The following is a 15,996-nucleotide window of genomic DNA, read 5'->3' as shown; positions in this document are numbered from 1 at the left end:
TGTAAACACACTTTTGAAGCTTCTGGGGTAAAATATGTAGATGAGCCATTTCCAGAGGTGCACCTCAGTCCCTCCTGTTCTGTCCATGTGACACACAATACTTTAGTCTCCTGAGGGCTTTAATACTTTGGACTAATTCCAGTTGTTGGGTTCAGTGTGTGAGTTTTGGATGGCATTGGTGGCCTGTAATATACAGGAGGACAGACTAGATGATCTGGTGATCCCTTCTGGCCTTAAACTCTGTCATTCCATATTTCACACCAGATCTGTCAGAGTTTCCCACCTGTAAGGTACAATGCTCTTTCTACTTCCTTTTCCAAACGAAGTGTATTCATTAGAACTTAATCTTCTCTTAAGGACACATGCACAATACTCACAGTAAATACCGTAGATAATACTGAAGCATAAATACTAAATCAAAACACAGCACAATAGAGGAAAACTGGGTACCTGTGTATGACACCTACCAGACAGATTATTGGTCACTAGGAAAGGAGCTTTGTCTAGAGGTTAAACCACAGGCAAGTCACTTAACCTTTCTGTGCATTGATTTACTTATATTTAAGATAACAAGGGTGTTGTGAGACTTAATTTATTCATGTTTGTAAAATGCTTTGAAATCCTCAAATACAAATTGCCAGATAGGTGCAAAGTATTAGTATTATCATGTAGCAAGATCATTTTACAAAAAGGATCTTTATGAATGTCTATCTATCAAACTGATAATTCTTTCAGAGTCTGTCATCTGTTCCTTGAAAAGGTGGGAAAAGTGATTCCTTGATTGTCAGGAATTCTTTAACTACCTGAGCCAGTCAACAAGACATTTACCTAATTTTTCTCACAGGAAGGGGCACTGAGGATGCTGTAACACAATCAGAGGTTCTGTCATAGGACGACGGGGGAAGGGCCAGATGTATAATTCTCAGTAGCCTAAAAGGAACAAATTATACCATTTTTTTTCTCAGAGAGTGCCTTTGTGAAGTGAAAAGAGAAGTGGCTACTATGATGTCTTTTTAATTTTAATGAAGTAACAAGAAGGAGTTTTTAATCCAAAAATACCAATTTCTGAAAGATTAAATCAGACAAGGTCACGGGGTTGTAATATTCCTTTTCCCTACGAACACCTCATATGTTTGTCATTTTCAGTATGTCTCCTGTGTGTTTCTCTTACTTTCTTCTTTTCTACTCCTGATGAGAAGCTTCTGTATTAACTAATTTCAGTAAGATTTCTTCAAAGGGTTTCCAAAAGGTGGGAGTAATGGATTGAAATGAGTAAGCCTCAGAATCCCTGCTAAGTTGTAAAACAACAGAAGAGACTCGCATTGATTCAGCGTCTCTGATTTTACAAGGAATTATGTTGCCTAGAACCAGTGAGATTATATGTGTTTGACAGGAGCTGATTATGTTTGCACCATGAACATTTTTTAAAAGGTCTGATGTGGCCAACCTACAGAGTGGAAGAATTACCTGTGTCAGTCTTAACAACATATTGATACTAAAAAGCATTTTTGCTGAGCTTATTATACAATATAACTGACTGCTAGATAATGATAAACTGTGCCACTGTGAGCAGATTCTTCTGCAGTGCGCGAGGCTGGGAGGAATGGGACATAGCTTTTTCACAATGGCAGTTTGTTTGTTGTGAGTACTGATTTCTGTGGCAACCAATATCAGCTCACTGTTTTCTTAAGCTTCTCCTGATTGTGTTTTATCCATCTCTAGTTTATAGTCTTACACTTAGGGCTTGTCTATACTACCCACCAGATCGGCAGGCAGCGATCGATCCAGCGGGGGTTGATTTATCACACCTAGGCTAGACGCGATAAATAGACTGCCAAGCGCTCTCCCGTCAACTCCGGTACTCCACCGGAGCGAGAGGTACAGGCGGAGTCAACGGGGGAGCGTCAGCAGTCGACTCACCTCAGTGAAGACACTGCGGTGAGTGGATCTAAGTACGTCGACTTCATCTACGTTATTCACGTAACTTATTGCTTAACTTAGATCGATTCCTCCCCATAGTGTAGACCAGGCCTTAGATAGTAAACTCAATAGTGCAGGGACCATATCTTTAGGTGTGTCTGCACATTGCCCTGGAGGTGCAAGTTCCAGCTTGAGGAGACTTACCCATACTAGCTGTGATTGAGCCAGTGCACTAAAAATAGTGTAGCCATTGTGGTGCAAGTGGGGCTAGCTGCCCTAAGCAAATACCCACTCAAGATGCTAGGTACGTACTTGGGGCAGCAAGCCCCTCTTGCCACCACAGCTACACTCTATTTTTAACACAATAGCTTGATCAGAATTGGGACAGGTATGTCTCCTCAAGCTGGAATTTATACCTCCACCTTGAAGTGAAGACAGACTCTTTGTTACATTTGTAAAGTGAAGCTGCAGCCTCTAGGCACTACCGTAATACAAAGAAGAGTGGGACATCAGAAGGGTAACTCTAGTATTTTAGATTTTGCAATTTCAGTGTCTATATTCACAGGAAGATCAGGATTGAGATGAAAAGATTTAAGATCTGTTCTGCCTTGTGAACCCTGGTATGTGTAAAAAAAAAAATCAAAGAGTTTAAAATCCTAACTCTATGTACTATAAAATAATATCTGAGTGAAAAGTGAATATGGGGGATCACATAAAGGTCAGTACAGGAATAAAAGTGCATATGGGCAGAGAAATGATGTGGTTGTGGGTGAAAAACTCCCATGCTCTGTGAGAGTAAGCAGAACAGGAGTCATAATTTAATTGATGTAATTAGGTCTTTAAGGACAAATCATCCTGGAATGACACTTATATGATCCAAAGGAAGCCATGGCATATCCAAGATGGGGAAGTGATGAAAGACCTCTGTGCACTGTGAAAGTAAACAGATAGTTCCCATCACCATTTAATGACAGCAGCTAAGTCTTTAAAGATCAATAATGCTGGAGTGACACTCGTGATCCAGAGGGGCCAGTGCCAGATGGGAGATCTTTGATGGAGACACAAGATGGGGGCCTGGAAAAGCCAATGCAGAGCAAAAGCAGCAGAGAAACCAAAGAGATTCTAGAGTAAAGTAAGTGAAGTGGAAACAGTTACATCAGGAATCAGTGGCTCAAGATAACTATTCATAAAGTAAATGGCCTGAAGTGAAGAGTAAACGCCAGAATGGAAAATTGTATAATATCTGACTGACTTAGGTTATACACACCCATACCGACATCCTGTTCCATATGGAGAAAAGTCTGGAGACTTTGTTAAATACTAAAGAACTATTCTGTGTGAAAATCATAGGCTAAAGAGAAACTAAGGACATCTCTCTCGCTCTCAAACCACATAAGGTTGCAAAGTTAAGCACTCAAAAGTTAGGAAATGCCAGAGTTAAGGCTGCCTGGGCAACCTTATTTCAGCCCCCTTGTTTGTATACATTACCAAAACAAAAAATTGAACAGCTCCTCATGAATTGAACACCTTACATTCTGTGCGCTGAATAAGTTAGAATTCATGTGGGGGAAAAAAGTATGTAGTCATATAATTAAAACAGTATCCTATCATGCATGCATACAAGGAGGCCAAAATTAATTCTAGCATTTCCTAACTAGAGAAGCTCCCCACCAACATATTCCACATCCCAGTCCCATTCTGCTCACCTTCCCAGTCCCAGTGTCTTTGCCCAGTTTTACTCCTCCAGACTCCCCATTCCGGTCTCCTTGTCCAGCCAGTCCCAATTCCTCCCCTTCCAGATCCTTATCCAGTATGTATTTCTGACCCACTCCCCCATCCACATTCCTGTTTCCACCAGCTGCTAGTCCCAATCTCCCTCCTGGGCTCCTTATTCAGTTTCAGTTTCCCCCTCCCTTTACCCAGCATGTCCCAGTTCTCTCCTAGTTCCTTGTCAGATCTTTTCATTTATTCATAAAAATTCAGCCTAAGGCAGACACACAGCATGGAAAATTTCAGAGAGGAGTAGGTTGATGGGAGTTAAGGACTTGGGAGTGTGTCAGCTGTATTGACAGAAAGAAAAGGCCAGATCTTGGAAATATTATGGAGAAAGAAACATCGGGATGTGGCTGCACCCTTGATGTGCCAGCCTAGAGCAGGGCAGAACAAAAATTGATCTTCATAATGGACAATGAATCTCAGAGAACTGTTAGATCTGAGAGAACCGACACACCCTATAGCTTAAAGACGGTCTCTGCGTGACCCCTCATTATCAAATAAGCATTTTGTTTGTGTTTGTCCACAGGCAAGCTTCTAGTGGTAGTCATGACCTGAGTTGACAGGGTCAGATTCAGTTATTTGGATGTTATCTATGAAAAATAAGACAGGCTTACAGATTGCAGTCTATTTGTGTGATGCTTTCATGAATTTATTTTCCTACTGTAAATTCAGTAATGGTTGGAACTAAGAATCAAAGCATATTACCAAAATGTGTTGAGGCTCCCTCTGTTCTTTCTACTAAGAACAAATAAATATCAATTATGTATTTAACCCTGTGTCCAGTTCTCTCCCCCTGCCCTTCTTATGTACATAATGAAAAGAATAAACAACGTGAAATTCCTCTTTCAAAAATGCCCTGCTGTTTTGGTTATTTTTCAAGACTCCCCATTTCTTGTAATGAATAAGCAAATGTTAACCTGGCTTTGAATGGGCATCTGGAATCAGTCAGTTCTTAGGTTAGAGGATGGTGAGATTTTACAGATGGAAATGTGGCACATCAGCTGCCCAAGCACACTTAAATTAGATAACTGAAAAGTTGCAAAAGAAACTACTTTTTTTACATTGATTTTTTTCTCTGTTTCCAACTAGATAGCACTGCATATTACTTGAGATTCATAATGGCAAGGATGCCACATATTGTTAGGATTGTGAGGATTATGTAATGACATTTGGAAAAAGATAATTCATTTGTATGCAGATTAGGTTTTGACTCTTAAGATCATATCCTGGCCTTCTGGAAAAAGCCTATAGAATTTGGTAGAGATTAAACATATGAGACTCTATAAAAATGTGTGATGGGGTTCTATAGAAATTACTTCCATAAATCTATAGAATCAAATAGGAAATGTTACCCTTTTTATAACTATCCAGTAGAATTTCATAGCAGGGATATAATTTTCTAATATATTCTATAGGACCTTTTCGTAATTGTTTGCTTTGAAAATCATGAAAATGCCTCCAAAATATAAGAGCCCCAAGTGTGTGCGATTCAAATAGCATAATATGATGCATAATGCATTTTTTAACATTTTTTCTTTTAATTTTTCACATATGCTTGTTGTGCGTGATTATTTAAGGTCTGTACAAGTGTGTATGTAGTACTGCAGCAGTTCTCAAACTGTGGGTCAGGACCCCAAAGTGAGTCGCAACCCCATTTTAATGGGGCTGGCATTAGACTTGACGGGGGACAGGGCTGAAGCCATAGTCTGAGCCCCACTGCCCAGGGCTGAAGCCCTCAAGGGCAGTGGGACTTGGGCTTTGGCCCCCCTGCCTGAGGTGCTGGGGCTCGGGCTTCAGTCCCCCTTCCCTGGGTCGGGTAGTAATTTTGGTTGTCAGAAGTGCGTTGCGGTGCAGTGAAGTTTGAGAACCCCTGTAGTACTGTATGGTTGGAATAAAAGATTCAGCAGTCTAATTTATCTTGAGATATATTCCGTCAAATAATTTTTTACTGTAGTTAGCTAACACTTCAAGCTCTAACAATGCCCCTGAACCATAAAAGAAATTTGCATATAAGAAATGTTTTGAATCCGTTAAAACCTCAGCTCAGAGCTGAAGAGTAGCTATCATGTCTTTGTTGACAAACATGAAGTGAGATCTTACCACAAAAAAAAAAAAAAAGGCTAGGCTGTGATTGACAGATGCCAAACCTTCGGTTTTGATGCACTTTCATGCACTGCAGTTTAAGTCAGAGACTAGAGCATCAGAAAGACAGCAATCAATGTGGCTGTACAAGAGCACGCAAAATATATTACTCCTGGCAGTTGTCAGTGCAGAATTATTCAGAAAATAATCTGAAATGCATTTGATCATATGCTAGATGGTTTAATAATTTATATTATGCCTTATTAGCAAAGTCTTGTGTTTACTTTGCTGTTGCCAAAATAAGATGAAAGACTAATTCAGTGGAAATACGAGATGCTGGACTCAAAGTGGCTGTTTTTGCATTTGTGTTTGATAATTTCTCCCCACTTTTTCCCTTCTCTCTCTCATTAGTGGGGACAATGTTTCTATTAATTATGAGGTTACCAACAGTTTTAGTTTTGAACTGCTTATTTCTGGAAAATAATATCAAGACTCAGTTATGGTACGCTTCTTTTTATACATGTCCTAGGTGATTTTAGAAGCATAATAAGAGTTACCTGTGTATTTGATCCAAATGTTTTTCAGATGAAAAACAGGCTCGTCTAGCTTTATTCCTATTGACTTGCACCCGATTGCATTATACAGTACTTTTTCCCAATTCCTGAAGTTATGAAAATCCATTCAAACTAGATTTAAGGAAATGTTATACTTCCACTGGATGCGGATTATGTATGGTGAAAGTTAGACCAACTCAGAATCTTACATATGTCCCTTGAAGATTTTCTTGGAAGTAAATACATGTTTTATCAAGACTCTCACAAATGAGACACTATGGTATATCCCACCATATAAACTTAATCCAATGCAGGATTGGTGAGTGAGCTCAGTAATCAGACTTATTGGAATGGTGCTGTCAAATACAAGTGAGATTCTTATCCCCTTCCAGTCCGTTCATGCGAGATAAAAGGGCCAGAGTGGCAGGCCTAAAAGGGCCCTAATAACCTGGGTTTTCATTGAGGGAGATTTCCCTTTGCAAGTCATGGTGTTGGGAATGTGTGGGGGTTGGGGCTGGGAGTAGGAAGGGATGTGTCTGTGGCATGCCACAATACACAGCACTATGGAGAGTGCAAGCAGCTCTGCAGACCATAGGGCAGCCTCTGGTAGCAGCCATAATTTAGGCCTTACTTGAAATAATTTGCCAGAATAGCTCTATCAGTAGAGGTATACTGGCTACGCCCCTCCTGCTCCAGTGGAGACACAAAATTCTTTTGCTGTATAGCTTACAGTCAATTCCCCAAATGGAGTAATTAATACTGGCAAAAGGCTTTTTTTGTGTGCATCTACACTAGGACTTTTGCCAACATAGCTGTCATTCAGGGTGGAAAAAAATCACCCTCCTGATCAACATAGCTTTGCTGTGTCTAATTTACACGTTGGCCACTCAAACCCTGGACTAGCCCAGGATCAAGAGGGTGCAAAGGTAGATTTAAATGCACCTTAGTGCCTCTCCCCCAAGCTGCAAATTCTGTGCTTCACCTCTTAGAGATGCAGCACAGAATCTTACCCAATATTACTAGAAGACAGTGGCAGCTACTGACAGGTAGGGGACAGATCTTATTTCAGAGGCTGTTGTGCAAGATTGGAGCAAGTGGCAGGTGCACAGAACCAGATTAATGCATTCCTCATTAATGCATCTTCTCCAACATATAGTAATGAGAGCAGGACAAATACTTTAAAGAAAAGTTTACCATATTCCCTGTGCAGCGATGTTGCAGGACAGGATTTTGAAACAGGTTAGAGAGTAGTTGGTAGAGTCTGTGCTATGTAACAGATGAACATACTACTTACACAAATGAACAATTTTCAGGCTTTCCTAAAGAGATGTGCTATACCAAACAGAAATATATGTGATACATTGAGAAGTAAAACTACAACAAAATAATCACATTATGTGAAAATCCTGATCTTTTGGTCCACATGGAAGTATTAAACCAGTATAAATTTTCTACTGATTTCAGTATTGAATGATTCATTTGGAATAAAAGTAACATTTAATATAAAAATAGTACTGTACAAATTTATTAGATATTACGCTTTTGATCTAAAGGGTTTGACAGTGTCCATTGTAATCTGTGATACTGTGAAAATGTGATCGTTTTGTGTAAAGAGTTTGTAAAACTTGATTGCCAATATAAGTACATGCTTCAGAGATGTATTCTGATGGCATTTAAACAGACGTGGTTTTTAACCATACAACTCTGTTGAACTAGATATGTGTTGCAGTAGAGAACACTTCCGTTAGGCTTAATTTTACCATTCAGATTTTAAGCTGAAATGGCGCCTCAGCGTGCTGTAACCATGCTGCAGTATAGTTCCAGCTGCTACTGAGGACTGTTGGGGCTTTTAATCAGGTTGAGAGTGGTAATAGCAGCCCTAGCAGGGGACCTTGAGACTCAATATGCTGAACAAGAAGGTGAGTGTTTTAGCACAGCTGCCGGGTGACGGTCAGGGGAAAAGTGCTGGGGGAGGACTTTGGCACACCACTGAGCTGGCACACCAGGGGTAGACACAATGACATTGGCAGGGCCCTGCTGTGGAAAAGATGGCAATGGTCCCCTATATTGCTAGCTATACAGTCCCATTTGAAGGAACCAAAGAGAGGGAGGGTAGTGAGATAGCAAAACAAAAAAAGACACCTTCCCAAACAACTTCTTTTTGACAATTTGTCTGTTCTGTTAACAGTTTTATTGATTTGGAAATTAATGTCACTGAAGAGACTGACTCGGTATGGCATCAGCACAAATTCTTCACCATATATGAGAAATGAATGAGAAAAACAATAAGAATTCAAGATGCAGTACAGATTGAATTATTGTTTGATTTGAAAAGGGACATTAAAGGGACATTACTAAGGGGAGATTTCCTTTGTCTTTGATATACATCATCAAATGTAATTAGCATGCAAGCTTAATCTAATTCTTACATTTCTCTACAGGAGTTCAGATATGTGCTGGAAAATGACTTGAATTTGAAAGCATGCCCCTCCCCTGGGATCCGAGAAAAAGCATCATTGAGTTCCAGGATAGTGATGCAACTTCCTTGGCAGCAAGAAGGAGGTGGACTGAAGATGCTGTCTGTCAGCCTGGCTTTACTGGCAATTCTTGTTACTTTTTATTATCGAGGTGTTTAAATAGAACACTGAACTGAACTGAATGAAGCTTTTGTGAACAAAAATAAAGTGCTGATTAAAATCTTCAGTGGAAATCTATTTAAAAAACGGATGTAAACCGAGCAATAATTTGTACTCACCCTAAGTCTTTCCTTTCATCCATAGTTTAAGTGAGACCCATCCTGCCCCTATTTGCATTCTGTGGTTATTTTATCAAGAGCAGGAAAATGGTTTGTCATGTCAGACTTTTTCCTCATAGATTTTTTTTTCTTTTTAAAGAAGAAGCAGGTGTTTGCTTATTTGTCTTTTACGTAGTTGCAGGTAAATGTGTGTATAGGAAACCCATTAAATTGTTACGGAATCTTTTCTTCCTGCAGAAGTATTGGTAATTTCTTGGGATGCTGAGCATTTTAAGCTGCCTTAAACATTTTTCTTGATGCTTATCTTTGTATATTAAAATCAAATATTCAGTAGTAGAACTGTTGGACCATTGCAATTTGTATCTGTCACTACTGGTGTGTCAGCCATGTCTGAAGTAATTTTTGTCCTATGACAAAGAAACATCAGTAGCTCAGCCTCCTAATTAGGAACATTAAAGAACATACCCACTTTGTATCCATCTCTTCTCTCCAGCTCTCCACCAGAGTGCCTTGTAAATAAACAGTTATCTTTGTACAGATTTCCAAAATTGCATACCCATAGTTCACGCTGTTTAGAGGCTTAATATGCTTGTGGATAAATTAACAGAATGGATTTCTGGCCCCATTGACTTAGTTGCAGCCAGAATTTCACCCACAACTTTTTATGATCTCAGAATTTTTACAAAAAAAAATGCATCTCAGCAGAAGGTAGGAAAAAATGGCTGCATATACTGTGGTTCTCAGATCAAGTCTTCCAAAGGTATTTGGAAGTCCTTCAGTATGTTACCATCTTACTTTTGACTTTGAGGGGTTGCTCTTATGCATTCTATTATAGAGCATTCTTTATTTGCCTGATTTGTGGCTGGTAAACTTTGGGTATAGATCAAGGATGTATAAACCAATTCTAATCAAATAAGAACTCAGCTGGGCCTTCAGGCAAAACACAAACTGAACCCCCCACTGTTTGCTACTTGAGGCTACCATTGTAGACCAATGATAAACTTCAACTAGTGCAACTCTGTTTTATGGAGCAGGTCAGCGTGAGTACGTTATATCTCTGTTCTGTGCTCCCAGTGGCTTCCAAGCTGCTTCTGAGTGCCATTCAAGGTGTTAATTTTTAATTTGTACAGCATCATTATGGTTTGAGACCTAGTTACACAAAAGAGCATCCCTCTATGCACCATCACAGTGGTTGAGAAATCTGATACGTTGAGTCTACTCTGAATTTGTATAACTATAGTATTTAGGAGCCCGTGTCATTGATCAGGATCCTGTTTTGCTATCCTAGGTGTTGTAGAAACACAGAACTAAAAGGTAGCCTCTGCCCCGCAAAGCACACTGGGGGGGGGGGGGAGTATCCCTAAAGCCTACGCATCCTCACTCTCTCACACACATATTCATTCACAGTAACCACTTGAGTATGTCTTTGGCTATTTAGTAATCAACACCTTTTTTTAGGGCTGTCAAGAGATTAAAAAATGAATGGTGATTAATTGTGCGATTATTCTCACTGTTAATAATAGAATATCACTTATTTAAATATTTTGGATGTTTTCTACATTTTCAAATATATTGAGTTCAATTACAACACAGAATGCAAAGTGTAGAATGCTCACTTTATATTTACTTTTGATTACAAGTATTTGCACTGTAAAAAAAACAAAAGAAATAGTATTTTTCAATTCACCTAATACAAGTATTGTAGTGCAAATCTCTTTATCATGAAAGTTGAACTTAGAAATACAGAATTATGTACAAAAAAACTGTTTTATTTTTGAATGCAATGTAAAATTTTAGAGCCTGCAAGTCCGTTCAGTCCTACTTCTTGTTCAGCCAATCGCTCAAACAAACAAGTTTGTTTACATTTGCAGGAGATAATGCTGCCTGCTTCTTGTTTACAATGTCATGTGAAAGTGAAAACAGGTGTTCTCATGACACTGTTGTAGCCAGAGTCCCAAGATATTTATGTGCCAGATGCTCTAGAGATTCATATGTCCCTTCATGCTTCAACCACCATGGAAGCATGTCCTCTGGAATGGTGGCTGAAGCATGAAGAGGCATTCGAATGTTTAACATAGCTGGGCCATAAATAAATTGCAATGCCAGCTACAAAAGTGCCATGCAAATACCTATTCTGCACTTTTTGAGTGTAGTTATGTAACAAAAAAAAATGTAAATTTGTAAGTTTCACTTTCACGACAAAGAGATTGTACTACAATACTTGTATGAGGTAAATTTAAAAAATACTATTTCTTTTGTTTATCATTTTTAGCCCTACGTCGCCTCCTTGCCTGCTTTTGCAGGTTCTGGTTCTGCACATACTGCAGGATAATGCGCGAGGTGCTTACAATGCTCACAACAGCAGCGGTGAGCTGAGTGGGCTCCATGCTTGCCATGATATGGCGTCTGAAGTAGAGCAGAGTTGCAGCGGAAGCAGTGGATGATACTGGATGCCACAAGAATAGATATTTATACCGAACGACAAAACAACCTGTGAGGTGGATTCATGGCATCAGGAGAGCTGAGTTGCAGCGGAAGTGGTGGAGCACGACGGTTAGCACCACGTACATTTCCCGAAGAAGAACACACGTTCCCGGGAGCCCATGACAGGCAACATGAAGAAATTCACTATCAAGACACAAGCAGGAGAGCAGAGTTGCAGTGCAAGCAGTGGATGACGACGGGATGCCACGAGAATAGATATTTATAAAGAATGACGAGAAGACCTGCGAGGTGGATTCATGGCACCAGGAGAGCAGGTGAGCAGAGTTGCAGCGGAAGCAGCGGTTGGATGACGATGGTTAGCAATCCTACTGCACCGTCTGCTGAAAGCAGTATGGCATCTGCATGGAAAAAAGGTGCGAAACGATTGTCTGCCGTTGCTTTCATAGAGGGAGGGGCGACTGACGACATGTACCCAAAAACACCCGCAACAGTGTTTTTGCCCCATCAGTCATTGAGAGCTCAATCCAGAATTCCAGTGGGCAGTAGGACTATGGGAACCGTGGGATAGCTACCTACAGTGCAACGCTCCGAAAGTCTATGCTAGCCACGGTGCTATGGATGCACTTCGCTGACTTAATGCGCTTAGTGGGACACACACAATTGACTGTATAAAATTGCTTCCTAAAAATCGACTTCTATAAATTCGACCTAATTTCGTAGTGTAGACATACCCTTACGGTGCATACATTTCGTTATAGTAGTCTCGGATGATGACCCAGCACATATAATTCATACTGACTTACAGGGGAGGAGGAATAGCTCAGTGGTTTGAGCATTGGCCTGCTAAACTCAGGGTTGTGAGTTCAGTCCTTGAGGGGACCACTTAGGGATTTGGGGTAAAAATCAGTACTTGGTCCTGCTAGGGAAGGCAGGAGGCTGGACTCAATGACCTTTCAAGGTCCCTTCTAGTTCTAGGAGATTGGTATATCTCCAATTATTATTAGTGCAAATATTTGTAATAAAAATAATATACACTTTGATTTCAATTACAACACAGAACACAATGTATATGAAAATGTAGAAAAACATCCAAAATATTTAATAAATTTCAATTGGCATTCTATTGTTTAACAGTGCAATTAAAACTGCGATTAATCGCGATTAATTTTTTGAGTTAATCGCATGAGTTAACTGCGATTAATTGACAACCCTACTTTTTTTCCCAAACAAGAAGGAACCTCAATTGTGTCTGTTTTTAGATGACTGTGATAGCTTTGCGCTCTCTACTTCAAACTCTTTTCAGTGAGAAATCTCTCACACGACAAAAACTTGAATGGCAAGGGCATGTTAAATCTGCTCTAAACACCAAGCTGAGAGAGTTTTTTTCCTGCTGTTTGGGCAGGATTGACATTTAATCCTTTCATTAAACGGCATTCTTTTACTGATGACATCCTCATTTAGCAATGAGCATAAAACACAAATTGTCTTTTTGCATAAGCCTTATTTTTAAGAGAGAGAAAAGGTACATTTTGAGGAGAGTTCATACACCTCTGTCACATCGCTGCCTGCATATTTCTGAACATCTGACAGCTTCTGTTAATTTAGTTTCACTCCCTAGTTCAACTTCCGATATGGAAAGCTGGAATGATTTTTGAATAACAGCCAATAATATCTGAAGTGGCAGCAACTGGCAACTCTGACACTGATCTTGGCTATGGCCATTACCCAGAATCCCTCTGTTTTTCTTGAGAAGCAATTACAATTTCACAGGTTGGAATTAAAATTCCCTGTGGTATGCAATAGAGTAACTGAAACTGTCAAACTGATTTCAAGCTGCTAATCTTTCACTGTGGTATGAGTGAAAATAGAGTCTCTCTTACCCATGCACAGGTCTGACAACTTAAGAGCTCCAATCTTCCAATTCATTGGAATACATACAGAAGGTGGCTTGCTCTGCCCACACACAGGATGTCTATAAATATGTCTGTGAAAATGTATGTTAATATTAAGCTTATATTTTAAAATAGCTTGTCATGATAAGTATTATTTCAGGGACTGACTAAGACAAAGATAAAGAAGTAACATGGAAGAGTTCTGGGGATGTGGAAGGATGGGTATTGTTTTGCTGCATAGCTATACTACTCTACCTCGATATAACGTTGTCCTCAGGAGCCAAAAAATCTTACCACGTTATAGGTGAAACCGCGTTATATCGAACTTGATTTGGCATTGATGTGAGCAGGACAGAAGAGGGCTATGGGAAAGCTAGGGAACGCCTGTAAAACTGCAGGGCAGATCTGGGCTGAGGAATAGACTCACAGGAATTAGTGCCCACTTGCAAAGCTTCCATTGTCTTCAATAGTGGCAGGAAAAGCCCTTGGGTAGAGAGTTAAAACAACAGCGATCCCTGCAAAACTGGTCTGGTTAAACACCAGCTAACTGTTGTTTTTCTTCAGCGTTGTATTTCATTCTTTCTGATTTAGGGCAGGTTAAAACGCTGCACTGCTGCAGCTGCGCCACTGTAGCACTTAAGTGAAGATGCTCCTACACTGATTGGAGAGCTGCTCCCATCGGCGTAGTTAATCCACCTCCCTGAGCATTTACATGGGGGGTGGGGGTTAGGTCAGTATAACTACATCGCTCAAGAGAGTGGATTTTTCACACATCTTTGGCATAGTTATACCGATACAGGTCTGTAGTGTAGACCAGGCCTCAGTGTTGTCTTATCATTCAAGTGAAACAAACCTTTTTTCTTAGGGTAAGTGGAGCAGCCTCACTCTCTGGCTGGTGAGTGGGGAAATTGTAAACTATTGCATTTTAATTTTAAAGGTATCCATACAATACTGAAGAACACAACAGCAAAGAAAGTGCTGTGAGTGTGTCCCTGCCTCCTGCCTGTAATGTACTACTCCTCCAGGCAAAGCTGTGCAGTGTCTGTGGGTCTTTTGTTCTGGACATGTTGCAGTGTACTACTGTTGTGGCAAATGTACCATTTGAAAAATCATGAAAATGCGTGAGCTCCAGCTAAAGACCTACTCAAACTTGTGCCAAAAACAACTCTCACACACCCTTCTTTTCCTATCCCACACCCATTTCCGTGCCTTTTTCCACCTATATGCGGAATCCCCTCCCAATACCCATTCACTAAGCTACAACCCCACCCCTCATTCAAATCCTCCTAAAATCTCACTCCTTCTGTGTCTCTTACAAGGAATTAGCCACCATAAAAAAGTTCCTTTTAACTGAGCCATTAGGATATATACCTACCATAACTGAGTACCCACATGATTTTATTTTGAGAGAAAGGATGAGATAGGAAAGGTGCTCCTGTGGTTCTGGTGGAAAATCTGGGTTAAATTTCCTCCACTGGCACAGACTTCTATATGACCTTGGGTAAGTCTCTTAGGCCTGAATTCACAAAGGGACTTAGGCATTGTGCTGCATTCTCTCCCTTTCTCTCACCCAATGACGTTGTGGATCAGAGTCTGAGCTTCTCTGTGCCTCAGTTCCCTATCTGGAAAATCAGAATAATAGGTACTTCCATACTTCACAACTGTATTTGTGACATCAAAGAGTATAAAGTGTCCAGGTAGTATGATGAGAATTATACAAGTATCTAAAAATGATAGATTGTTACTGTCAGTCTTGTGCTTTCTTATCCCTCCCCCTCTCCCACAGTTGTTAGTTATTCTCACTTGTCATTTCTCATATGAAACTCTAAGCGCCTAAGGAACTTCTTTTTATTTGTCCTCTGGAACATCTTGTGCACATTGGGGCAGCATAAATAAAAAATGCATCTCTCCATTCCTGATAGCAGCAGGATGTCTGCAAGTCTTGAATAGCTTTTCACTTCAACATGCATCTTGAAAGGAGGCATTTCATATGCACATCTAAACCCCCCAAAAGTCCAGAGCAGCTAAATTGCATATAGAAGGGCAGATTGGGGATTAGGGTAAATTTGCATAGTGCCATGTTGTGGTGCAGACTGGGAGGAAGATGCAGATGCTTTCCCCTCCCCAAAACCAAAAACCCAGCAGCATATGCAGCATCAGACACACTTTTTTTTTTTGTCATATGGACAGATCTCATGTTAACAGCTGGAATTTTGCACAGAGCTGTAGTTTCATTAACATACTAGTTTCAGGTGTTAGAATTCCCCCCATGTAGAGTGCTAATATAAAAAAAATCTAGCACACTCATATTAAGGTACAAGAGGCTATTATTTAGCAGCTGCATCACATAAGAAATACATTGGCAGCACACAAGGAAACTAATACCTCACACAGTGACATACTGTACTGTCATTTGCATCTATGCTTCTTTTTTCTCAGTATTTAATCTTCAGTCCTGGGGTTTCTTTTTCTCCTGACATTTTAAAATGGGTTAAAAAGAAAAAACGAAAAAAATCTCTTCTATGAAGACAAAAATCATGCAACATGAATAGAAAAGTGTAAAAGAAAAAAA

General features: G+C 40.0%; 1 protein-coding gene across 2 annotated transcripts in view; it reads left to right on the top strand.

The window, feature by feature from the left end:
* CDKAL1 (CDK5 regulatory subunit associated protein 1 like 1) overlaps positions 1-9,569 on the top strand; it is a 636,289-nt gene extending 626,720 nt beyond the window's left edge. For both annotated transcript variants that reach the window (XM_045004929.1, XM_045004930.1), the window contains exon 16: positions 8,774-9,569. In XM_045004929.1, the coding sequence (XP_044860864.1) occupies positions 8,774-8,968 (195 nt within the window). In that variant the 3' untranslated portion in view covers positions 8,969-9,569. The remainder of the gene's footprint in view (positions 1-8,773) is intronic.
* Positions 9,570-15,996: the final 6,427 nt, after the last annotated feature.

This window comes from Mauremys mutica, chromosome 2 (assembly GCF_020497125.1).
Source record: "Mauremys mutica isolate MM-2020 ecotype Southern chromosome 2, ASM2049712v1, whole genome shotgun sequence".
Taxonomy (NCBI): Eukaryota; Metazoa; Chordata; order Testudines; family Geoemydidae; genus Mauremys; species Mauremys mutica.
The sequence above is the reverse complement of the archived record's forward strand: the minus strand, read 5'-3'. Positions and strand labels throughout refer to the sequence as shown.